This window comes from Zootoca vivipara, chromosome 5 (assembly GCF_963506605.1).
Source record: "Zootoca vivipara chromosome 5, rZooViv1.1, whole genome shotgun sequence".
NCBI classification, from domain to species: Eukaryota; Metazoa; Chordata; class Lepidosauria; order Squamata; family Lacertidae; genus Zootoca; species Zootoca vivipara.
In genome coordinates, this window is record NC_083280.1 from 6,100,501 (window position 1) to 6,126,742 (window position 26,242).

The following is a 26,242-nucleotide window of genomic DNA, read 5'->3' on the forward strand; positions in this document are numbered from 1 at the left end:
GGTGAGCAGAGAGAGAAAGAGAAACCTCTAAACCCCTTATTGTCCTGGTAGGCGCTGCAGGGAGCCGGCGTTTTCAGATTGAACAGCAGGCCTCTTCTCTTAAAGCTGAGCTCAGGAGCAGACGAAGCAGCAGCCACTTGTTTGGCACACAGCTGGGACCTCGAGCGAGACTAAATCCTTAAGTGCCATCATTTGCGGAACAATTAAGGCAACATGGCGGGCAGGAAGCGGCATCTGGTAGCTTAAGCTCCCCTTCCGTGGGTATTTTGCTGGCTTATAGCGCCCAATTGCTATTAGGATGGAAATCAAATCCCACTCCTGTAACCAATATCGGAAGCGGCAGGGGTTGCGTGTTTATCTGAATAATAAATGTTGAAACGCAGCGGCTGTGCCGACTCGCGATCCCGTAAGTAGCAGAAAAACCACAAGCCGCGTCTGGATGGGATGTGAAGTGTGCCTGGGAATGCTGATTGCCCCGTGGGAAGAGAACGGGGGGGGGGGGGTTTCCTGCTTGCGCGTTATCTGCCGGCCCCTGCGAGAACAGGGTGCTGGATTGATCCAGTGGCCTCTTCTTAGGAAGGGGGGAATGGAGAGAGAGAGAGAAACACATCAGGGCTGAATGAAGACACACCAAGATTCTAAGACATGTCAATATTCAGAGGAGAGGAGGCCCCACACCATAGAAATAGAGAGAAAACAGTGCCCTCTCATCCACAAAGATATAATGCACCTCTGTTAAAGGAGCTGCTAAACCACAGGCAGCCTCTCCAGCACTCCCTCCTGCTAATTTCTCATTTTTTAAAAGACCCCTCCCATAAACTTCCCCACTGTGAGGACTGTGGAGCTGTTTTCCACCACCCTAAAAAAACAAATTAATTAAAATTGACTCCCATAGGTCCTGATGCCGTGTCTTTTTCTTGTGGTCTCTGAGGTCCGGATATCCCCACCCCCCCCACCCCCAATTATTGTGGTTTCACAATTTGTTGGAAGCCACCAGAGTGGTTTAGCCCCACGGACGCCGCTTTCCAGTAATAGCTCAGTGACAGGTGTCACATGAAGCCCTGGTTTCCAGGCTAAAAAGGAAAACCCCAGAAGGCAGAACCAGAAGAGGTGCTTGCTCTGGTTGTCCCTGGTCTGTTTTCTCAATAACCCTTGAATTCTTGCTCCTGTTCTATTGCACTGCCATGGCCAAGAGACCTTAAGCGCCTATCATGTTTGACTGATTTATTAGCTCAAGTAACCTTGCAACTGGGGCAGCCTGAAGAGAACCTGCGCAGCCCACCCCCCACCCCCCGAGTGTAAATGTGCGGCCATGCACACATGCACTTAACCTGCTTAAAGCCCCAGCCCCTGCCTGTGGTCCCCCAGAAGTCAAGGAGAGAGCTCAACTCCTCCCCTTAAGGTCTTCCAAGCAGGTCGCCCTCTCGGATACCTGTTAAGCAGACACTTCGACAAGGAGGAGGGAGTAGAGGCCTAATCGTTTATTGGCAGAGGTGAAATGGGGGCACCTGCCAATCGCCGGACTGCCTCCGCCTCCGCAGCAGACATCTGGTTAATACTGGAAATCCCTGGGCAGGAAGGGCCACTTGGCAGGAGGGCCCTCCACATCGAAGAGAAGGCAGGCGGTAGGGCACCCGGGCTCCGGTGTGCAATGCAAAGTACGGTCACCCACTGGGCTGGACCAAGATGCCTGGGTGCCGGAAGGTCAGTCTTTGGCACAGGGGGGAAAGCCATTGTCGGGGGGGGGGTGCGTGTGTCAAATGCCCAGGCCATCCTGCGAGCCTCCTCAGCCAGCGGACACACACACATACAGGAGAAAAAAACCCCTCTCCCCCGCCCCCCTTTTGTGGGCCAGGCTGAGGAGGAGCTGAGTGCTGTATCCCCTCCTCCTTCTGCTCCTCACAGTGCGATTTTGGTATTTCGGAAGCTTGAGTTATCCCTGAAAGACAGAGGAGGGGAGGCAGTTAGCAAATGTATTCTGTCCAGAAAAAGCGGCTGCAGTTTGGTCTATGATGCTCAGGGTCAATTCAGTAGTCAAACATGTTCAAGTTGCCCCCCCTCCCCCCAGATGCAGCAAAAGAAAAAGAAAAAGTTGCTGAGTCAACAAGTACAGGGCATGAATATCGGCCACAGGTAGGGCCAGGAAATCCAATAATAATAATAATTTTAAAAAGGTGTCCTGAGACCCAGAAAGCTGTCTGTCACATGGAACTGCATTGCTCCAGATATCCCCCAACTCTTCATTGATGGGAAGAGTGACTCCCTTCCACATAAAGACAAAAAGCGAATAGAGCAGCTCGTGACCCACAGTATCAGCAGAACTGCAGGTAGGTGGATCAAGGAAGAAAAATTGGATTCTGAACAGCCTTTCCTTCAATCTAATGTTTGGTGCTGTTAGCCACATGCATCCAATTGATTCAATTCCCTATCAAAGGCGACCCAAACGGGGACAAGGGCAACTGGAGAATCCCACAGGGGGGAAATACAGGATTGGCCTGGCCTGCAAAACTATTGCAAGGCTGTCAAAAGCAAGGCAGTGTGAGAACATCTGGAGGACCTGGGACAAGAGGCAAGGGTAAATGCCTTGCACCATGCTTGATAAACAGGTGCACATGCATGTCAATGGGGCCTCTGAACATAACACTCTTGCTGCCCTGCAGGCCCCACTGCAGAGTGGCAAGGAATGCACATCTCCTCCCCAGGAACCAGTGGGGCTCGGCCAGTGTGCGTCAGGGCAGCAAGCTCACATCTGCCTGTGGAAGGAGACAGAAATTTCCACCTCTTGTGTTTGTGCTTTGTGACACTTGGCTTAGCCTTAGACTGTGTAAAATGTTTGCAGGACTGGGTGGCCCTCGCTCTGCTCCCTGCTCTAACAGCTAGCATCCACCCAACACAAGCAAGTGGGAGACATACCTCTCAGCCTCACAAGGCCTCCCCCCTCTGGCACAGCGACCTTTGCAAACAGGCAAAGGGGCTGTCTGGAAGTGGGCAGCTAACATGCGGCCATTAGAGAACCCGGTTTCCACTATTAGCGTAGGCTCATAAAGAGCTGATATTGCTGAGTGGAAGACTGACTACGGCAGATGCAGGGAACCTTTGGCCCTCCAGATGTTGCTCAACTACAACTCCCATCAGCCCCAGCAAGCATGGCCAATGGCCAGGGATGAAGGGAGTTGGGCAAGTTGCTTTTCATTATTATTCTTTAAATTTCCCCAGAACCCCCCCCCAAAAAAAATTACATTATGAAAACTTGTATTCTCATACACACAATACAACTTATAACAGTACACTTCTCTCCTACACATCCTTATTAAGTGATCCACAAGTTCTTTCAAACCTTTGGAACTGGTCTTTAGTTTTACTGGAGAATCTGCGAACAAACTAAAGCTCCGCCGTTCTCTCGCAAAGGTGTCATTGTGCTTTGTTCCTCTTGCCAGCCTCAATTTGTGAGTCAATTTTTCCATAAGGGCTATACGCCACACTCTATTGTACTAAGCATTCAAGTTCGCACCTCTTAGGTCCTTCCAGAATGTGGCTATAACCATATGAGAGAAATCCGATTTATCTCATTTAAAAACAGACTCCATAATGGGATGACGGGAGTTGTAGAGCTGAGCGACACCTGGAAGGCCAGTTTCCCCACACCTTGCCTACAGGCAATGTTGACAAAGGTCTGTTTTGTTTCCCTTTTTTCCCCCTTGGAGACCAGAACTGGCTTCGCGTAGGTCAGCCAAGGTGAGCAACACTTTGTGGTCTGCTCTGCAAGGCTGCTGTGGAGCAGCGTTAAGAATCACAGCAAATCTTGTCGAAAGAGAAAGGCCAATGGGTTGTCTCGGCAGTGGGACAAGGGAGCTGCCCCAGGCTGAGAGTGACCAAGAGTCTATGCTGGGGAGGGAGAGAGGGGAGGGCTCTGGCTGAGAGGTGCATCTCACAATCATGGAAGAAGAAATATGAGGCCCTACCCTGGGTGTGTGAGAGAGGGAGCAAGAGCCCCCGTTCAGCGACCTCCGCTGTTCACCAGCCCATGAAACTCCTCCCAGGCCCTGGCAAGCCAGAGGGGGGGGGAACGAAAATGGGGAGAGGGTAGGGTAGGGAGGAAGAGAAGGGTATAAAACGACAACACAGAGAGAGAGAGACAGGAGAGGAAAAGAAAAGAAAACGAGCACTTCAAACCAAAGGCTTTAACTCTGAACAAGAGCAAAAGAGCAAAAGTGCTTGTCCGGAAAGCGCAAAGGGAAGCCGATTTGAAAATGCAGCCCAGACATCTCAGGGGGGCAGAAGGCAAGTCGGGGGCTCTTCATCGTGTGCCCCAGCGTGAGTACGCGGCATTTGCTCCAATTTGTCCCAGGCCTCACCCACTCCTCCGCTCCCTCTGTTGGAAGCGAGATTTTTTGGGGGGAGGGTCTTGGGACAAAGATCTATGCTGTGTTTAATCTTCTGTTTCTCTGTAAAGTTCCACGCATACTGAACACGGCGCAAATAATGGTATTCAGAGACACAAAGGAAGTACACCGAGCTACCTTGTAATGGATACAGACCATTAATCCACCCAGCCCCTTGTTTTCTGTCTAGGAGCGGATCTCCAGAGCTTTCTGGGATGTGTGCCTCTCTTTCCCAGCCCTGATAGCTCTAATCATTAGAGGTGGCAGGGTTTGAACCAGGACCTCCAACAAGCAGCCCTGTGCTATTGAGCCGTGGTCCCTCTCCACCAACTTTCACTGAACCACCTGGCAATTGGTCTGGCTGGCCCACAAGTGGAGAGCCTCTTTCCAGCGGAGGGCCACGTTCTCTTCTAGGCAACTTCCCAGGGGCCACATGCCAGTGAGGGCCAGCAGTGCCAGAGGCAGAAGTGGGTGCAGCAACATGTGTTAATTTGCTCACACTCCCCTCCCTCTCCTCTATCCAGGTATGCCTAGTGACCAGATTAAGGGAAGTGATAGCACTGCTCTATTCTGCCTTGGTTTGATGACACCTGGAATACTGGGCGACCCAGTTTAAGAAAGATATTGACAAGCTGGAAGGTGTGCAGAGGAGGGAGACCAAGGTGATCAAGGTACTGGAAACCAAGCTTTATGAGGAACAGTTGAAGGAGTCGGGTATGTTTAGCCTGGAAAAGAGGAGACTGAGAGGAGGCATGATAGCCATCTTCAAACATCTGAAGGGCGTCCCATGGAAGATGGAGCAAGCTTGTTTTCTCCTGCTCTGGAAGGTAGGACTCGAAACAATGGCTTCAAGTTACAAGAAAGGAGATTCAGACTAAATATCAAGAAGAACTTTCTGAAAGGAAAAGCTGTTCAGCAATGGAACAGACTCCCTCAGAAGGTGGTGGACTCTCCTTCCTTGGAGGTTTCTAAGCAGAGGTTGGGTGACCATCTGCCCTGGGTGCTTTAGCTGAGATTCCTACATTGCAGGGGATTGGACTAGGTCTCTCCCAATTCTATTATTCCAAGACAAGAATCCTTATCGGAGATCAAGGGTACATCACAGCCAGGCAGAAGCACTAACAGAGGCTATAAAGCAGAGCAGGAGAGGGATGCAGGCCAGGTAGAGTCCTGGATGCCCACATGCAAAAGGGGTTGCCCAACACTAATCTAGCTCAATATGGTCTGTTTACTGACCACCACCATCTCTGGTGCCAGTGTGGTGTAGTGGTTAAGAGCGGCAGACTCGTAATCTGGGGAACCGGGTTCGCGTCTCCGCTCCTCCACATGCAGTTCCTGCGTGACCTTGGGCTAGTGACACTTCTCTGAAGTCTCTCTGCCCCACTCACCTCACAGGGTGTCTCTGTTGTGGGGGAGGAAGGGAAAGGAGAATATTAGCCACTTTGGGACTCCTTTGGGTAGTGATAACGCGGGATATCAAATCCAAACTCTTCTTCTTCTCAGTGCTACATGAGGTCCTTAACTGGAGATGCTAGGGAGGCAGCATAAAGCATGGGTGCAAAGCATGTGCTCTTCAATTGAGCTATGCTCTTCCCTTCCTACCCTATGGGTCCATGGGTTCGAGCCCCACGCTGGGCAAAAGATTCCTGGGTTTCAGGGGGCTTGACTAGATGACCCCCATGATCACTTCCACTCTACTATTCCACAATTCTGCACAGGCCTTGCCATGCTCACCTTATTTCCAATAGTTCTTCTCCCTGCCCCACATTTCCAGGATATATAAGAAACCGCATCCCATTGCCTCAGAGCAATTGAACATCTAGTCTAGCATGGTCAACAGAGGCCTCAAAATCCAAAAGCTCCTGCTGGGAGATCTCTGAACCCCTAAAACCCGAAGCCCTTTAACTGGGCGGGAGACTCCCAAGCAAGCTGACATCTTGCTTTCGCTGCCTAAACCCCACCCACACCCCGAAAACATGGGAGAGCTTACATTTCTCCACCTCACACAGGCCTGAGAAGAACCCTGGGCAAATGCATCACACTGCACGCTGAACACAAGTCCGTTAATAGAGCCATTTTTTGATTGGAAAGCGGAAGCCAACTGTTGCCAGTCACGTCCTGCCTTAAATCTGCTTAGCTAATGACACCCACAATAAACATAAAAGCGCAATCACTATCTGCAGCAAAAGTGCTTTCAGATAAATCTCGGGGAATGGGCCTAATGTTGCCTCCTCTGGCGCTATTTTTCTCACTGATGGGCCAAGTGAGCAGGAATCAGGGGAGGGGGGGGGGACCTGCCTGCTTTGCGGAGTCAGACAAATGGAGGCAGAATTGGGAGAGAAGGCGATTACCTTAACGACATACCAGGCATTTGTATGGCTTTCTGCTGCCAGAAATACTCTCTTCTCTGAAACTCTTCTACAGCAGCACAGGGGGGAGAGCTAATCCGGCTTTCACAATCTCTACACCCCTTCACCGGTTTCTCCCCTGCAATGCTACTTTTCAGGCTAGAGCGCAAGCTTTATCAAGTCACGACACATTGGTTCACCCAGTGGCTAACTGGCTTTCCAGGGTTGGGCTTCAAGCCAAACTACGGATTTTCTCCAAACCCCTCACTCTTAGATCTCAACAGATCTCCTTACCAGCAATCCCACCTACCAGTAGAAGTCGCCAGTGCTGCTCCCTCATGACCAAAAGAGGTGCAGATTTTGTTATCACGATCTGTCTACATCACACAGTTTTTCTCAATCACAAACCCTGACGTCTGTTGCTTTGAGATGTGCCTGGAGAATCCCAAAGGCTTGTGTGGGGTGAGTTTCTTCTATCAAATGGCAGACCCCTCTCCAAAGTCCGCTTTCCTTCCATACAAGATGAGCGTGGGACGTGGGATGAGCGTGTTCCTAGTAATCCTGCAGCCAGAATCCCAGGGAGTGTCTTTAGGAGGGGGAATGTTTCTGTGGGACCAAGGAAGAAGGCCGCTCGCTCTCTGTCAGCTGGAGCTGCCGAAGCTGCCAGGGGGGCTAATTAATGCCTGCTGTGAAGGGGCTCAATTAAGAAGCATTGTTGACTCAAGCTGGCACAACTTCAGTCAATTCGCTTCTCCCCTGCCTGCCCCACGAGCTGGCCTTTCTTGTCCCTCTGGCTCCATGCAATGTGGACGGGAAAGAGATAAATCCTGCTGCCCCACAGGACGCACTTTGGTGCTGAAGCAAAATCCCCAGCCCTGCTGCCACGCTCTGGAGCAACTGGAACGGGTCCTTTTCTCCGAGCCTCCTGGAGACAAATAAGGATTTGCGCTGCAGGGAGGACCGAGAGTGCAAAGTGATTCCAGAGCTTAGACATTTCTGACTCCTGGGGCTGAACTCTCTTCAAGCTGAAAATGGTGTGAGAGGAGGGAGGTGGAGGCCTTCAGTTTAAAGCTCTTAGGCCCAGTCTGAGAAGACTTGCAATGGCCACCAAGAGCAAACAGGGGCCAGGGAAGCGTTTCTAGATTTCTCATGGGGGGCAGAGGGCTGGGAGGAAAGAGGGCATGGAGGGCTGGCGACCTCTGACTTAGAAAAGTGGTGGGGAAGTGGTGGCCTTCCAGCTGTTGCTGGATTCCAACACCCAACGCTGGCCACTGAAGGTAGGGCCGATGGGAGATGCAGTCCAATACCATCCAGATCAGTGGCTCCCAAAGTGGGCAGCACTTGTTGGTGTAACGTGAACAATGGGTTAAATTGCACAGTGCTTGGTCTCACATCCCCCATGACCGGATGCTTGGAGATAAGGTGCCAGGTGCACCAGGTTACCATAGCAACACCACCGAGGTTGAGTGTATGGCTTGTTGAGCCATGCACCCTCACCACTGGTTCAGGAACACAGAGACAAGTCCAATGGTCTCTAGGGTGTTGCTTTTGTTATGTCCTGGTGCCAGGTCCATATCCTGAAGCCGTGTCCTGTTTGCTGTTCAGGGTCTGACTCTGAATATGCAAGAGTTAGGGGATGAGGCTGTGGGTTTGACACAGCAGCATTAAGCTAGTATGGTGATAGTTTTTGTGGCTCTGTGCATAGGTATCTTGACTTCAAAGCCCTGAAGAACTGTGTATATTAGACAGTAATGTTTAGCTTTGTCTTGTGCCAGAAGACAGTAAACACTTTGTTGCTTTGAGCTGTGTGGGAGAGTTTTTCCTTTAACCAGGAACTCTGGAAGAAGCTGCTCTGAAGTGAGCAGGAAGTCTCTGAAGACTCTGCTGGGGCTCCCATACTCACCTGATACATCACATGGCTTGAGTTGTGGTGAACAGCCAGATGACTTCCACCAACAGTACCGCCCCGTGAGGAGCCACAAAGAGGCAAGCGGATGGAAATGGGGCGCAGAAGGTGGAAATGACTACCACTGGAACTTGCTCATAAATTTTGTAGATATAATGAAACTAAATAGGTTTAACTGGATTTTGAATAGCCGTGCAATTAATTGCCCGTTTTGAATTTTACTGTGATGTTACCTTCCTTAGCGGGTCGTGAAAACTGCTCATCCAAATAAGGCTTTTTTATAGGGTAGGGGGGCGCTGGAGAGGAGTTTATGGAACCAAGGGGGCGGAGACCCAAAAAAGTTTGGGAACTACAGTCATACCTCGTGTTGCGTTCGCTGCGGGTTGAGTACTTTCAGGTTAAGTACTTGGCAGACCCGGAAGTGTTTACTTCTGGGTTCTGCCCCGCACGCATGCGCGGAAGCGCCGCTCTGGATACGTACTTTTCAGGGGGCAAATGGCACCCCGGAACGGATCAGGTACGTATCCAGAGGTACCACTGCACTGATCTATTTAGTCACCGGCATGCTACCCCAGGCTTAGGAAGTGCCACATGATTTGCTTCTGTGGTTCTGGAACATGGGAGAAATGGCACCCTCACCACAAAGGATTGTGGGCAAGGGGTCTGTTTCATCCACAGTGAGACTGCACGGTTTTGGTGGAATGTGCTTGCAAACAGGGGTTGATGCAGGCCCAGGAAAATGTGCTCGCATGGAGAGAAGACCCAGGCGGCCCCCTGCGCCAGCTTACCTCTTCCTTTTGATATTCAAATCTTTTTAGTTTCTGTTTTTATTACAAACTACCAGGGGAGCTCTAATGGCTGAAAGGCAGCCGGCAGTCTGTTAACACTGTCAGTAAATGAGCAAAACAGTCAGCGGAGGGCAAACTTCTGTGGATTGCTGCCTCCGGAGCCACCTTCGCAATGCAAGGAAGAGTTCAGAGCTTGCCAGAGGGGGGTTATAAGCGGCAGCTCAGCTGCCCAGAGAGGAAAGGCTGTGAGACCTGGGAAAGTGGGCTCAGGGCATAAATAATGAAGTGACGGGAGCACAAAGTACCCTCCGAGCGAGCAAAGGTACCGTAAAGCAGGCAGTGAAGGCTCAATTAAAGCAAAGACCAACAGGCACACTGCCTTGCTGCATGATGCATTTTCCATCAATCTGATAATAAAATTCAGCAGATTTCTCTTCCTGCAGTGCCCGGTGAATCAGAGGTCTTAAGTCCTTATATGCTGGAGTTCCAGGAAACTCCAATGGGGATCCACTACTGTGCAGCGGATACTGGAATATTTGCCTCATCTATTTTGCTGCTCTCTAAAACTCAGCTGTCTCCTGTTTGTGGCGAAATTCATTCCCTGTCTATCCTAGCCAAAGTCTGCATATATCTATACCCGGCATCCCCAAACTGCGGCCCTCCAGATGTTTTGGCCTACAACTCCCATGATCCCTAGCTAACAGGACCAGTGGTCGGGGAAGATGGGAACTGTAGTCCAAAACATCTGGAGGGCCAAAGTTTGGGGGTGCCTGATCTATACATACATTGTGTGTGTGTGTGTGTGTGTGTGTGTGTGTGTGTGTGTGTGTTTGTGTGTGATAGGGGGGGAGGGAGGGGGGGACTCTGGAATTACCAGTTTCACAGCTTCATTTGTACTGACTACAAGGGGGTGTGGAATCAAAGTCTGATTTATTTTAGAGCTGTGATTCACTGAATTTTTTCTATTAGCATTGCATTTTGTCAAACTATTTTACAGTACTGTGTGTGGTGCACTGTGTGTTGGGTATTTATTCTTAACCCCCAATAAATGTGCCCCAACTTCAGTTGATTATAAGCCTTCAGAATAAGTCTATGTTATCTTTTCATTATCAAAAAAACCCATCATGTAGATTTAGAGGCAAGTTTTTACAAAGAAAAGCCAGCCTTGGATCTACAACTGAACAACGGCTACTCCATGAAGAAACAAGGTCAGATGGGTGATGGGCAGAACGGTATCAGAATCCCCCCCCCATTTTTGTTCTATATTGATTGCCAAGTTAAATAGCCACCCATGAAACCACAACACATACCCAGAAGTATGGGACACCAGGGACTCTCGATGAAAACTGGCAACCATCTCAACATGAGGTGCTTCCCCACCCCCGATTTTTATTGTGCAACAGTCCCAACACAAATCACTTTCTCCAAAAATAAAAGGATTCCACAAACTTCCCTAGATAAGCTGCATCATCAGGAAACTACTCTGCCTCCCCACACAAATATTTCAGCTAAGCCAAGGTGGGGGACCTCTGGCCTTCCTAATATGGCTGGACTCCAACTCCCATCGGTCCTAACCGCTGGCCATGCCGGATGGAGCTGAGCAGAGGCTCCCACTCCAGATTTGAAACAGTAGTGTTCAATGGGTGGGTCTCACCCTGACCTGAAACAAGCTGCACCAGCAATGCTACCATTGGTTTTCCAGTGTCACTTGGGGGTTTTCAATTGGGGGGGGGAGGGAGAGGAGAAAAAAAGAGAGGAGGGAGGGAGGGGAAAGATGGACATATGGTAAATACAGTCGTACCTTGTTTTGCGACCGGGATTCGTTCCGGAGCCCTGGCCGCTAGCCAAAAAGGACGCAGGGCAAAGTGCCGCATATGCGCACACGCGTGGAGCGGTTTGCACTTCTGTGCATGTGCAAAGAGCAATTTAGCGCTTCTGCGCATGCGCGAGCTGCAAACCTGGAAGTAACCCGTTCCGGTACTTCCGGATTTGCCACGGACATTCACTGGAATGGACGCTAGACAAGGCGGACATTCGCGGAGGTATTACTGTAACTAGAAATGGGTCCTACATTGCAGAATGCAATTACAACGCGAGTCTGAAAAGTTGCCAATCTAAATGAGTCCTCCTGCACTTAAACCCATTACTAATTAGATACAGCATGGGAAACGTTTCTTCATCTTTCCCCATATTTGAAAAGCATCAAATTCCTCACCTCCTTCAAAGATCCGAAAAGAAAAGCCCCCTCCCAATAGGGAGCAGCTGCCTTGGCTCTTAGCCGCCATCTGACATGTCCTGCCCAAAGTTGCCAATGATGTGCTGGCTTGGGATGGGCAAATTCAGGATTCTACTACCTGGCAGCTCCATCAGGGCAGAGAGTACCTAGCTTAGGACTGGATGTGGAGTTGGTCCTGCCTTCCTACCCACTTCCTAACAGCCTACGGCTCAGGCAACTTGCAAATAATCGGCCAACCTCCTGGCATTAATGGATGTCAGGATGCAACATCCAGGATCAGGGACATTATACCTCTGAGAACCGAAAGTTGAAGGACAAGTAACAGAAGGGATGGCTGTCTCCATCCCTGCTCATGAGTTTTCAGAGGCAGCTGGTTGGACACTGTTGTAAACACAGTGCTGAACAAAAGAAACCTTTGGTCTCAGCTAGCCAGGCAATTCTCTTTCCTTCCTTCCTTCCTTCCTTCCTTCCTTCCTTCCTTCCTCCCTCCCTCCCTCCCTCCCTCCCTCCCTCCCCCCTCTCTCTCTCACACACACACATTGTTGGCATCTGTCTGTCTCAAGAGACAATGGAGTGTGCCTCCCAGGGTGAAGTCAAACTGCTGTGTTAGCAGCACTGAAGAGACCTCCCTGGAGCGCAAGCCTGGGCAATGTATCTGGAGGTCCTGGGCTGCCCAGACAACAAGACCCCCCTCTTAGCCTCACTAATACGCTTGGCACCAGCTTGGCTGCAGGAGTTGCCAGAAGGTGGTGTACCAGGCGCCACCCAACCGCCTTAGGGACTCCAGTCTGGATATGTGTAGAGTTTACTCCTAACCCTTTTCTTCTCCCAAAGAGATCCTGGAAGGCAGCAGAGGTTTAGGATGAGCTTTCCTCCTCATAGATGGGTTACCTTCCTAGGACGAGCTCTGTCTGCCCCTCACTTCCCTCTACAGCATATGCAGAAACCGCCTTATTGACTGCTGGAAACGCTATTGGTCTCATTCACTCAATCCGCTGGAACCTGTCTTTGCATACAGGGGAAGTCCCTAACTCACTGATGGGTTTCGGACCCATCGACTACTATTGCCTGGTTTAGCCAGCCAGTCGAAGCCGTTTCCCGGGGTGTAGCCACTGTTGCATACTGACAGCTTCTGAGAACCACAGGTGAGAGCTGAGTGCAGGATGGGGATCAAAGGTGGACAAACTACCCGAGAAGGAGCAGGATGTGCCACCCACCAGTGGTACTACCCCTCCTTTAACGCCCTCCTCTGGGATGGTCTTGCTTCCTTTGCTCCCTGGGATTCTGCTAGCCAGGGGAAAAGAAGCAGGTGCCATGCTGCATCCATGCTCACTCATTGGACAAGAAAACCCTCTTACTGCTGAGTTCTACTTCTGCATTTTATCCATCTGTCCTCCCTCTTCCTTGGCTACGTTAATCTTCCAGCGTCAGCCCACGCGCCCCAACCTGCATCTTTGCTTATAGTGCACTTAAGTGAAAAGGGTTTTTCACATTTTTCACCCCCAATCTGAAAGCTCTTAAATATGCAGCGATCCTCCATCACTTTGGGGGAGAATAAAAGTCATCTTGAATGGCCTGGCCTGGTAAACTATAACGGTCTCATTTAAAATACAGCTGTCCTCTCCGTGTACTATAATCCTCTGTTCTAGTTAAAGGGCCTCTGTCACCGGGGGGGCGGGGGGCGGGAGGATTTAATATACAGCATTTATTATGATTAGAAATCATTTGTACAGCACAGTAAATTTACATAGCGCCTTCCTGAGAACATTTATAAATCTAATGGGTCTATAAATCCCTGTTAGTCTCTGTGTTTTATGTCTCCAGGAATGCGGTGCACTCAAATCACACCCCCTCCCCTCCAGCCACCTTGGCTTGGAAAAGGGGGAGATCCACAATCCCAGCCCACTCTACCAAGCAGCTACTGGAAGGCCAAGGCTGCGCCAGTGGCGTCCAAAGTAGGTTTCGGGGAATGCTAGTGAGCTGACTCCGCAGGGATGTGCTCTAGGAGGCATACTCAGTTCCTGGCCAGAATCCTGCGTTAAGCAGATGAGAATCTTTCCCAGAATCCTCCATGGAGAGGAGCCAATATGTTGCTGACTCCCAACTCCCATCATCCCCAATCAGCTTGGCCAATGAGTTACGAGATCACAGTCTTGGTACTTTGCAGCACCTGGAGAGGACAAGGGTGGCTGCCCCTGCTCTGGAGGGTGCTGGGACCCCTGTGGCAGATGCCTAATGGTCCCTCAGTGGACCAAGGGACACAAAAGTTCCAGCGGGCCTCCTGATCCCACAACTGCCACCTGGGAGCAGCCATTTCGGCAGCGGGAGAACTGGGAAGCAAAGCTTATTCCACCAGCTCTGCTGCAACACACTAGCTCCAACAGGCACCTCCTGTCCTGAACTGCACCAACTGGTCGCTGTAGAAGCAACTATTCAGAAACTGGTGCCTGAGCTTTGATTCAGATTTTCCTCTTCCCTCCCTGTTCCTTTTCCCTTGTGTGCTGTGCTTGTGGGTAGGTACTGTTTTGCTCCAATTGAACGCAAGCTGCCCTGGGAGCCTTTTCTGGCTGAAGAGTGAGGTACAAATGCTCCACATAAACAAACAAATGGGGTCCTTTGAAGGTGGAGAGCACTGAAGCCAGTGAGCTAGGCCACTAACTGCAGGCAGGAAGAAGGTTGTGCATGGCCCTCAAGGCAACACATGCCAGAACAGAAGAAGCTATGTGTGACACCAAAAGTGCCCCAGTGTGGTGACAGCACTCACAGCTCTACAGGACAAGGAATGGCTCCCTGCATTAACGCAGCAGACACAAGAGGCAAGCACATTATAGCCAGTGCTCCCCTCCCCCCTCGCCGCACGTACTTGATGCTGTCCGTGTGGGTTTTGTATTCCATGATGGTGTTGGGGGGCAGGTTCAGCACTCGCCGCAGCGTGTCCCGTATCCGGGCCGTGGTCGCTTGGTCGCTGGCCGTCTTGTTCCATATGGAGATGATGTCCTCCTGCAGGGCGAACGTCGGGAGGTGAGCAAACGGGGATCTCCCGCGCCTCAAGGGGGCAAGGCTGGTCCCGCAACACCCAGGACGCGCCTTACCTGGAATCGGACGGAGACGACCGCCCCGCAGATTTCTTCACCCACCATGAACTGTTCTCCCAGCATTGCCAGGATGAGGTTCTCCCAACACCGAGACGCTAAGCCCTTCCGGAGACGGATGATCCACTTGCCGCCGTTCTTGTTGGCATCATCCTGGGAAGATGAAAAGGAAGAAAATGAGGCCGACTTTCTCACTGCCCCAAATCAGGTAGGGCTTTTCTTGCCCCAGCTGCCTCTACGAAAGCAGTCCTTGCAATCTTCTAGGCTGTACCCAGTAAAAGCAGCAGGTTGGGACATGTAAGAGCAATACAGCCCTTAGGAAAGGAGGACAAGGCCTCAGACCATTTCTTTTTCCTGAACAAAATTATATATTGAGAAAGGGGATTGTTTCAACGTTATATTAGCTATGTTAATAGTGATAAAGCTTCTCTTAGACCCCCAATGACTCTATTGGCACCTGCCCTGGGATTTTAGGGTGAAGGGTGGGAAATAAATAAAGTAGAGGGGATATCTCAGTTGAATGGCATGAAGATTGCAGAACTTTATTTCTGTCTTCTGGCACTTTGTCTCTTCCACCAGACCTGTTTAATATCTGATTTATTTTGTTGCATTTAAATCTCTTAGGTACAACTTTGAAAACAGCATTTTTACTTAAATGCAGGGAGTTAAAAGTTTCAGATGAAATAGTTTTAGGAAACAGTAACTGATTTTCTAGTTCGAACGATTACCCACTAACAACAAATGAAAAATAAACAGATATAAGTGCAGCCAGTGAGACCTATTACAGACCGTGGCCCACCATCTGCACCCCTCCTGCGTCCCTTTTGTGATCTTCTCCTGTTTCCTTCCTACTGCAACACTGTCAGGACTCACCTCCCACATGGGTTTAATTCCTTCTTTGAAAAGGTGGAAGTCGCTGTGGCCCGTCAGGTCCCCAGGACGAACCATGTGGCTATAAAATCTCCAAAACTGCTCCACCTGTAACAAGAGGAGAAGCAGAGCCAAGTCAGGCACATCTTCCAGGAGCCAAGACAGGTCTTCCTTTTCAGATTCTGGCTATGGGTGGTTGTAAGACAGCCAAGTCAGGAAGGCGTGAGAGCAGCATCTCTTGTGACCCCCTTCCTTATTCTAACTCCCACTTTCTGCTAAATGTCTGTCTGTCCCTTTGCACTTATCTTGAATGCACAACACTTCCGGAGAACAGCAACCTGCCCTACCACTCCCTGACTCACTTGAGCCACTGCCTCTTTCTTGGAACTCAGGCAACACTTTAGGTAGGTGACCAAATCACAGCATCATTGGGTGGTTGCTGTTTCCACTGCAGCTCCCCACCAGCGACTGATGCTAGCTTAGCATCTGACCAACCAAATATATGTAGGTTATTAACAAAAGTGTGCTAAACCATTATATAAATATTAAAATCAACTATCATATATATATGCCACCTTTAGCACTCGAAGTGCTTCATATAGGTGATCTTGCCGTAATCCTTACAGTCATACCGTAGGGGTAGGAGAGTTCTTATTCTTATTATTTATTAATTTGTATACCACCCTATAACCACAGGTCTCAGGTCTCAGGTTGCAACATAAAATCACAATGTAAAAACACACCATGCAAACAGGGAAGGGCTGGGATTAAACAACTGGGGAATGCGTATTTATTAAGCAAAATCTGGGTGCTGCTTATTTGCAAGTGAAATCACTAAGTGCTTTTCAAAGAATATAACATATACAATAAAACCGTTAACAAAAAAAAATGAACGTGAACTTTTGGCCAGGGAGGTCTTGATTTCTAGTTCATTCTCTTAGCTGGGGGAAAGAACCCATAGCATAGTATAAGACTACATGCATTGCATGCCGAAAGAAAGCCCCTACCCCCAACCCCTGGTGTCCCTAGACAGAATATGGAAGCAAGAAATGGTAAACACTTTCCCCTGACACGTGGGAGAACTACTGCAAGTCAAAGCAGATAATATGGGCTAAATGGGCCAATGGCCTGAGTGCAGATATGGCATCTTCAGTTGCTCAATACCACTCATAAGCCTCTTTTACTCACCAGCCTTCAGAGCAAGAATATGGCCTCCTTTCCCACGAGTTTGTAAAATATTAGGAACTTGGGACCACGAAACATTTCACTGTGTTTAGCCATGGTTAAGCAACAGACCGTCGACTGGTAGTATTGTGAATGACTAACTGGCCACTGTAAACCCCATCCTTGTGTTGGGGGTGCAAGTTCAGGAAGAATGGGAGCAGGAGCAGCGGCAAAACGGGTGCCACTTGCAGCAACAACGGCATGGCAAGTCCAGGGGCCTCGCAGGCGCTAGTGGTTATACAGGCACTTAATAGTGTCCAAGAAACTGAGGAGGAGGAAGAGAAGGAAAGCACCACTTCTCTGTTCTGCAGCAAACCACTTTGCATCTCAGACTATCAAAAAAATGCCCAAAGCTGCGGCAAATGGTAAAAGAAGTGCCCTCTGCCAGAATGGAATTCAGATACAGCTCACGTCCCTTAAAATTCCACACCTACAAAGCTTTTTGTGGTGCTATATAACATGCATTATTACATCATTTGCAGAAAGGGGTTCTGCCTTTCGAGCTTTTAGGAACTAGATGGGGAGTTACACATCTTGGGCAAATGAATAAATATGCTGCCGCTGGAGATCAATTCATGGCAATAACTGCATGCCAGCGGTTCTGGAGAGCGCTGCTGCCCTCCAGTGGCCCAGACACAAACAACTGCAGGCTTGCAGCAACTGTGCTGAATTATGCAAAGTAGAACTTGTCAGACGAGCAAGGCAATCTTCTGCATCATCTACTAAGGAAGTAAGTTCCACCAAGTTCACAGAGGCTTACTCTCAAGTAAGGGTGCCAAGGACTGCTGGCTAAGGCTTAGGTTATATACAATAGTACCAGAACTATTGGTGCAACACGTAAAGTACTACGGTAGGTAGATGCAGGGTTCTCAGGGGGTCACCAAACGACAGTAATGGATTCAAAAGTACCTCCAAGTTGCATACCTGCTCTTGCAAGAGGGAGTGTAAACCCACCAAGAGCAATCTAAGGAACCACCCACTAACAGTGCCTCAGTCTTCTCTGGATTGAGCTTAAATTCATTGGCTCTCATCCAGTCCATTACTGGGGAAAGGAAAAGGGGTCACATGCTTACTATCAGCAACCTCATGGCTTCAGTTCTGAACAGAGCTACTGAGGAACAAGAGGATGGTATCAGGAAGGCTGGGGGAAGCTATGCAAAAGCTCAATAAATTATAAGTAATTAAAATTATTAATAATTATAATACAGTTTCTTGTGGTCCCAGGGTCGGTTGCAACAATTTAAAAACAATGTTAAGCACAGTATTCTTATGACAATTTACTGCCATAAGAATAGAGAGGGCCTTGTCTACCTATCTAAGGAAAAGACAGCCCCAAAACAGCCTATTGAGGACTGAGCATGCTCAGTGGTCAGAGAAATGCTAGATGTCAGCCTGGAGAGGAAACAGAAAATTTCATTTTCGGGATGGGTTGGAGTATCCTGAAAAGAAGACATGCCTGCCTGGCACACTAAACAGGAACACTCCTCACTGCAAAACTTTCCCACTTGCTACTTCTACTGCAATCTTCCCATTTGCTCATATGCTACAGTAATTCCAGCTGCTCATTATTTTTTGTTTAGGGCATTGGCTAAGCCAGGCATCCCCAAACTTCGGCTCTCCAGATGTTTTGGACTACAATTCCCATCTTCCCCGACCACTGGTCCTGTTAGCTAGGGATCATGGGAGTTGTAGGCCAAAACATCTGGAGGGCCACAGTTTGGGGATGCCTGGACTAGGCAGTCATGAAAGGGAGGTGGGCTGGGCACAAGTGTCCCATTGATTGGTTAAACAAGAAAATCAGAGATGACAGAGATCTGGGAGCTGGAAAAGAGCGCCAGTAGAATTCTCTCCTCACCACACCTCCCTTTGGCTACAAAACAATCCAGGCACCTGCGCAGTCACCCAAAGAGTTTCGGCACTCCAAACCTGCTCAGCAAGTTTCTTTCCAGGGATGAGCATATGCTGGAAGACCTGTTCCCTGCCTTGCAGGCCTTTTCCCATCTGATCTGGGAGGATAAGGCCTGGACTGACTCCAGCTACAACAGCTGAGGCCTTTTGCACCTTTATTTTAGATATTGCTGTGATTTACGCAGAAACTGTTCAGTTTGGTTTTGTCTTTTTTAATGTTGTATTTACTGTTTATGACTACTATTGTTCTGTTGTAGTTATGTGTGGGTTTTTTTACGTCGTAAGCAACCTTGTGCATGCCCTGAGCTGTGGAAAGGTAGCATACAAACAGAATTATATATGCATGTCAAGATTTTAAAATGAGACACACAACCACACAAGAGAAGGCCTTCTTTCAGACCCACGCCCTGCCTTTGACATAGGGGCATATTGGGCGCTTTAGAGCAGGCGTTGTCAACCGGATGCCTACCGCCTGCTAGTGGGTGTTTCAGGATTCTAGGTGGGTGGTAGGCGGTTCTACAGCACAAGCCGAATCCACCTTCCATCGAGCACTGGCGGGCGGTAAGGAAAATTTACCATCAAGAAAGATGCATTAGTGGGCGGTAGGTATAAAAAGGTTGACTACCCCTGCTTTAGAGGAAAAGGAACCCCCTTTCTCTGATGGGGCCATGAGAACAGGAAGCAGTTAGGCTGGGACACAGGATAGCAGGGGGGCATTTTGAGACACCTGGAAGTTGCCTGTGTGGCTGTTTGAAAAAGCAGGGTGGGACCTAATACCAGATCAAGAGGCCGATCAACTCCAGCACCCTGCCTCCAAAAGCTAGGTGCCCCTTGGAAGACTGGAGGCAACTGCTCCAACCCATATTCACAAAGTACCTGGTATCTACCACTGTATATGGAAGCTGCATTTAGCTGCCATGGCTACCTAGCATAAAGAGACATGCCCCCCCATGAATTTGTCTGACCCTTTTTAAAAGCTATCTAAACCAATGGTCAATCCCTGTGGCAGTGATTTCCACAGGGTGATGAGGAAAAACTTTTCTCCATCCGTACAACATAAAACTGCACACGGTGGCAGGTTCAGAATTCCTCCGCACAAGATGCAAGGGAGCCACTGCCACTCTGAATCCCCTATCAGTCCAGCCTAACTCTAAACATGACACTGCGAACGTAGGAGATACACAAAGCTGCCCTTGGCTCCACTACCCTGGTGCTACCTGCTTGGACTGGCAGCTGCCCTCTAGAGTTTCAGGACAGGGGACTGCACCAGGGTTCTTATCCATGCTGAGAAGGTGCCCTATGGCTGAGCTGTGGCCCCTCCTTGTTTGCTTCTCATGCGCAGATAACACCTGCCCCCCAAGCTGCACTGAATCCAGTTAAACGAGTGATAATACAGAAATGGAACTCACGGAAGCGAAGGTGCCAATTTGCTTGATGTTCTGTTCGTAGCTCTGAGAGCTGGTGGGCCTCCCGGGTGTCCGCCTGGAGTACCAGAAGGTGTAATTATACTGCAGGGGGTGCTCAGCCGGCCCTGGAACCACAGCCTGTGTGCAGAATTGAAACAACTCATTTGTCCTTACGCATTTCTCTAAAGAGAAGGCTGAAAGATGTTTGCAGCATTAGAAGCCTGCCTGCTCCTGCCATCACGGAGCGTGAAAGAACATTTTAGCCTCATTTTCTTCCTGAAATTCCATCTCTGCTAATAGCTTGAAACAGACCATTAGTCTGGCAGGAATTGACTATACTTCAAACGAGAGATTAGCAATCCTCAGCACGCTTGAGCTTCTCCAAGCTGGCAGAGGACGAGCCCCATGAGGGACGTTTTGTGTTTCTCAAAAGCAACTCATCAGACAAGGCCAGTTCATGAACTCCACCTACATGCCTTTATAGGTCTCCAATTGTTAGGATAACGGATCTCAATGGGGGCAGGCAGCAGGGGACTCCTCTGTGAGGCAATGGAGAAATCTATCCCCGTTCCGAGCAGGGAAAACAGATGGAATTGAACGTTTCAAGCGAACCAAGAAAACCAAATGTCGGCAATGCATACATTAGAACAAATGTGCTCATCTTTATAGCTTTCTAGGGCCAAAACAACTCAGCTCCCAACTAACAAATGGCAAGCCAGGAAAACCTGGGCTTCATCTCTCTCCCACCCCAGAAATAGCTGCACTGAAATGACCCCAGGTATGAAATAGCCCAGCTCCTTCCTGCCAGGAACACAGGATGGGCTGGAGTGGGAAACTCTCATTTCCCTCAAAATGCCCACTACTTTGGCTCGGGGGGGGGGGGGGCTTGCTTGCTGAAGGGAGCCCAGGAGGAATTCAATGTGTCTCTGTAGGAGGTTTTTGCACCTCCCCAGCCCCCAGCCAAAAGGGATCAATGCAAATGAGGGCCAGAAGACAGTCTTTCTCTTTCACTGTCAATAGTATGATCAGGTTCAGCAATTTGCTAGTGAATGGAAACTGGAGAACACCTCTGTTAGAGCATAATGCTGCTCCCTGGCTTGGGTTTAGCTATTTGGTGTCAGAATCTTGGCCGTGGGGTTCTATATAATCAAAATGCTGGTTATTCCGACGGAGAGGAAGAGCACACCTATACTGCAGATATTGGGTGTCCTTGATTTTGCTGGGTGTCCGCCCCCATTTTTTCTTCCCAACTGCAACATGTTTCCTTTGCGCCTTAAAATTTGAAGGAGTTCACCAACATTCAAACCTACTTCCACCTTTTGTTCTATTTGATCATGCTAGAGTGGGATGCAATTTCTACACAAAGGTTCTTTTTAAAAGGAAGATGTTGTGCCTTCCTCAGGGCCTGCACACACCTTACGTTCCAAGCCCATGGCTGTTGTGCCAAAGGGACACAAGGCACCTTTACCATGCAGTAATTGGAAGCCTAAGTGGTGAGTACAGACTGTTCCCTACAGGTTGGGCTAAACTACAAAAAGCATTCTCAAGCCCAGAGAAGAATCTCTGCCAGAAAAAGAAAAAGTTATTCTATTAGGTTCCATTTAATCAAAGGAACTTTGGGCAGTGGAAACCTTACAGAAAAGAACAAACCCAAAGTCCACCGATGAGTTTGCTTGAAAGGTAGGCAAGTGTCCCCTTTCCAAAGCAGAGCGGGAGCACCAGTCCTGCTGCCTCTGTAACAAAAAAGCCTCTAAGCCAGGGGTGGTGACCTGCAATTCACAGCTAGGAATCACCCCTTCCTGTCTCACTGCGGGCCATCTGCTTTCACTGCAGGTGAATGCAGGAGAGAGCTGGGGAAGCACAGGCAATGGGCAGGATAGGCACATGAATCCTGGGTCAAGGTGTGTGCTTACTGAAAGGTAGAGGGAGGCAGCCACGCCTGTAGGTTCATGTGAGCTTGCGCCAGATGGAGTCAAGGAGGAGTGCAGTTCTAATATCAAATTTATCTACAGCTAAATGTCTGCCATTATTGTCAGGTAGCATGTTCTTGCAGAAAGAGGGGTTTTCTATTGCAAGGGGCTCTGGCAAGGAGAGGATACAGACCTCCTGTCAGTGCCACCCAAGGCTTCAGTCAGTATTAGGAGTGTTAAGGAACTTTGCCTTCATGACATGTTCCTGGCTTCGAGGAACAAATGGCAGCCATTAGCTTAGATAGATAGGAGAATATAATGGGGTGTCCACATGGAAAGTTATTGTTTTAGGGCTGAATTTGTTCCCAGCTCCAGAACTGTACAGATGAATGGAATTGTTCGTTATCAGTCAATTCTGCTTCCAAGATAAACATTTTCAAATAATTCATATTTTCTTTAACAAAGGAAAGGCATGGAGACTAGGGAGGGTCTTAGTCAAAGTTAACCACAGATATTCTCCAGACCCTAGAGCTATAGGCTAATGGCTCCCCCACCCCCTCAGAATCATTAACTGAACACTCCAATCTAGTCTACAAGGAAGAGGAAAGAACGTACCTTCCTCTTGCTGCTACTTTGGGGTTTGTCTCTATCATTTTTTTCCTTCTCACCATCTTTCTGTGTGCTGTTCTCTTCATTCTGGTCATGATCTCCACTGTCATCATCCTTCAGACTGGCAAAGAAGTAAATAAAAGAATCAGTTTGAAAGCTCATGACTGCTGGTGCTTCAGTTTGTTTGTTTTTTTAAAAAAAAGTCTGAGTGCCCTCACATCAGTAAACAATTGAGGACATATTTTTTTTAAAGGGTAATGATCCCACACTGCAAGTACCTGTAAACATAATGCCATCTTGGAATAAAAGGAAGCACAAAAGACTTGCACTTCCTTTTTTTCTGCCATTTTTTGTATTGTCTTAAGAACTTTTGTAGCACACCCTTGGAAACCAATCTTATAGGAAACGGTTTAAAAAGCTGGATATGTTTAACCTGCCCTATCTTTGCCATCTTTTTTTTAAAAAAATCCCTGTCACCAATTTAAAACTGTAAACTTATTGGGGCTAGACACCTGTTTACACAGTTTATCAAGAAAAATAAAAAATAAAACATCACACGCATTGGTCACGTGAAATGGAGTTCCTTTTGCCTTAAACAGTCTCTCTAGCCTATCATCCAGCAAGGTCCCAGTCTCTTTCTTTCAGAGTTATTTTTCAAAGTGTTAATGTACCCCACTAGTCCACTACAAATTCAGCGCTTTCTTCTACCACAGCTGCACACCCCGCCTACTACACCCCCCACGATACTTCTTTCCTGTGTCCTGATACATGCCACCATACTGGGGAAAGTATGTCAACGGTGCTAAATAATGGTCAAACAGTGGCAGTCACATCAGGTCTTATTACTGCTGTTTTAGATAGTGGAGTATTTTCTGCAAGTGATTGTCTGCAATAAGAAACTACTGGGTATCTTAAGACTGGACCCAAAGATGATGGCTGGGGGTTTAAACAGACAGGTGACTATCCCCTCCTGGGTATCTCTTTGCCAGCTACAGGTGCATATCAGGCTGATATGGGGGGGGGCACCTCTTGATTTTTGCCTGTTAAAAGACAGCGCCTGTATCTGTTGGAAAAGCTGCAAGACTTGTGAATGTTAACAGTGAGATACGGCCCCTTTCTAAACAAATACAAACTGTCACTCAACCGCACTTTATCTCTACCAAAGGGTAGCACAGCTCAGTGACAGAGCGCCTGCTTTGCATGCAGAAGGTCGCAGGTCCAATGCACAGCATTTCCAGGTGGGTCTAGGAAAGCTTTCTGTATGAAACCCAGGAGAGCCACCACCAGTCTGTGTGGACTGAGATTGGACAGAAGGCAGAATGGGATTGACTGGCAGATCAGCAGGTGGTTTCCAGTAGCTCAGTAAAGGGTTGCCACCTCTCTCTCTCTCTCTCTCTCTCTCTCTCTCTCTCTCTCTCTCTCTCTCTCTCTCTCTCTAAGACAGATAAATTTTAAAGAACAACAAAAAGGTTTCCTCTTTCCCCGTTTGGCTGTCAAAATTCCTGATCCACAGTGAATTTACACACAACTGCAAGGTGGCAGACTTTGAGGTCCTTGCAATGAACCCAAGGCTTGAAGCCTGCCCCTGCCCTCATTACTGAGCTCTGCCCCACATGGGAAGAGACCATACCTCAGTGGTAGCTCACAGGATCCAGATGCAGGAAGCCCCTAATTTAATCCCCAGCATCTCCAGATAGGGCAGGGAAAGGCTTCATACTGAAGCCACTGTGCCTGCTACATCTTTTCCGCTGGACTCCAACTCCCACCATCCCTCTGCAATGGCCATGCCACTAGGAGCCAGAGTCCAGCAACAACCCAAGGGCACCACTCCAGCTCTCCTTGCAGAGATGGCTGACTTGGAACGAGGCAAGCAGCTTCATTTTTGCTCTGGCCACCTATGACTCTCGCCCTGCAGCCTGCCCTGTGCTCAGAATGCAGAGAGGCTGTGAACAGCCTCTGCTGGACCAGGCCAAGAGCCCATACAGCCCAGCACACAAAGCGTTTCAGCACCTGAGGTGGACCCCAAAACGGCTCCCATACCCCAGCCAGGGAAGCAGGGAATAAGGGAAGATCTACACCGTGAACAAGGGGGTGGGGAGAGAAAGGTCGACCTTGGGATCTGCTGCCGCTTCACCTTGCCTCATTGGTGGGCCGGCCCTGTTCTGTCCCCCGCAGGTGCCCATGACAGGGAAACCCTCACGCAGGGTCCCACCACAAGAACAACCGTCTCCCCTCCCGAGTCTTTCAGCTACTGCCTTTCAGGAGCATTCATAGGAGCCTTCAGCACCACCATCCCAGGAACATATTTGAGGGCGCGCCCCCCCAACCCTAATGGGCATTGCCATTCAAATGGTGTGTGATCTTGTGATCGACTGTGCAGGGCGGGGCTTACCTGCTCCTACCCCCCCCCCGCCCGCGCCACCAATATTTTATTCCAATTGGAAGCATTCACGGCCTCCAGCTCTGGAGGGCAGAGCAGCAGCCCTGTCCTCCATGAAGGGAGACCCCAACCTTCCTTCTGCCGGCCGAGGGAGGAATTTGGGCAGGCGCAGCTTCTCCCCGCCCTGCAGCCACGAGCAGCCAGGGGCGCCCTACTTGCCTGCCTCCCTGCCTCTCCGGCCCCCTCCGCGAGCGCAACGGCGGTTGGGGGCCGGGCCGAGGGCGACGGGGAGCCGCTTTGCAAGGGACCCCCCCACTCAGACTAGGCCTCAGCCGCGGCGCCTCCGACTCACGCGTCGAATTTGTTGTTCATCCTCCTCGGTCACTCTCTCGCCGCCGCCGCTTCGCCTCGCCTCCTGCCGCCCGCCCGCTACTTCCGCTCAGCCGCCGCCGCTTCCATAGACACGCCGCCTACGCCGCCCTTCCTTTGCTTCCGGCGGAACCTGGTTCCCCTCGGCCCACCGCTCCTGGGTGGCTTCTCTGAGGCTGGTGTGCGCGGCATCCGGTCATGTGACCGGCAAGCGTCCTTTGGGACCATGGTTTTCGACGAGCGTCTAGGGGGTGGCGCTCTATCTTTAGGCATCTCTATGGTGGAAGCGCGGACTCGGCTTTGAATCCAGAGGTAGGAAAAGGAGAGAGAGGCGCCTTCGTTTTCCGGATGGGGCATTTCCTGGTTCGCATCGAAAAGCAGTGTTGTTGTTTTTTTACGTCCTCAGGGAGAGAGGGAGTAGGGTTGCCAGACTCAATAGAGGACAGGACTTCTGTGCCTTTAATTGCCCTGCTCTCTTTTGAGTCTGGAAACCTTAAAGAGAAACCAGGAGAACCTTTGTTTAATTTCCAAGCAAAGGGTCTGCTGGTTTCTCGTTAAGGTTTCCAGACTCAAAAGAGAGCAGGGCAATTAAAGGCACATAAGTCCTATCCTCTATTGAGTCTGGCAACCCTAAGAGAGAGAGAGATGAGGAATCAGTGGGAAATCTGAGGTCTTGACGTGGTGTGAGGGGGCACCTGAGGGTCTTCTCCATGGGCCCCCTCAGAGGGAGCTGGGGAGAGCGGGACCTTCTCAGTGGTGGCTCCCCTTTACGGAATTCACCTGTGTGTTTGTGGGTAAAACCTGTGTATTTTAG

The 26,242-nt window shown here is 49.5% G+C and overlaps 1 protein-coding gene across 3 annotated transcripts; it reads right to left on the bottom strand.

Moving 5' to 3' along the window:
* Positions 1-1,466: 1,466 nt before the first annotated feature.
* Positions 1,467-25,541, bottom strand: EIF4E2 (eukaryotic translation initiation factor 4E family member 2). 3 transcript variants are annotated; one of them, XM_060274299.1, is made up of 8 exons: positions 25,412-25,541; positions 22,739-22,800; positions 20,164-20,298; positions 15,626-15,730; positions 14,753-14,905; positions 14,524-14,660; positions 3,963-4,043; positions 1,467-1,939 (listed from the first exon to the last, which is right to left on the bottom strand). In XM_060274299.1, the coding sequence occupies exons 2-7, from the start codon at positions 22,790-22,792 to the stop codon at positions 3,998-4,000; spliced, it is 630 nt and encodes a 209-aa protein (XP_060130282.1). In that variant the 5' UTR covers positions 22,793-22,800; positions 25,412-25,541; the 3' UTR covers positions 1,467-1,939; positions 3,963-3,997. The 3 variants fall into 3 exon arrangements, with proteins under 3 accessions (XP_060130282.1, XP_034989535.1, XP_034989537.1); XM_035133644.2 differs by having other exon boundaries at positions 22,686-22,800; XM_035133646.2 differs by lacking the exon at positions 3,963-4,043 and having other exon boundaries at positions 22,686-22,800.
* Positions 25,542-26,242: the final 701 nt, after the last annotated feature.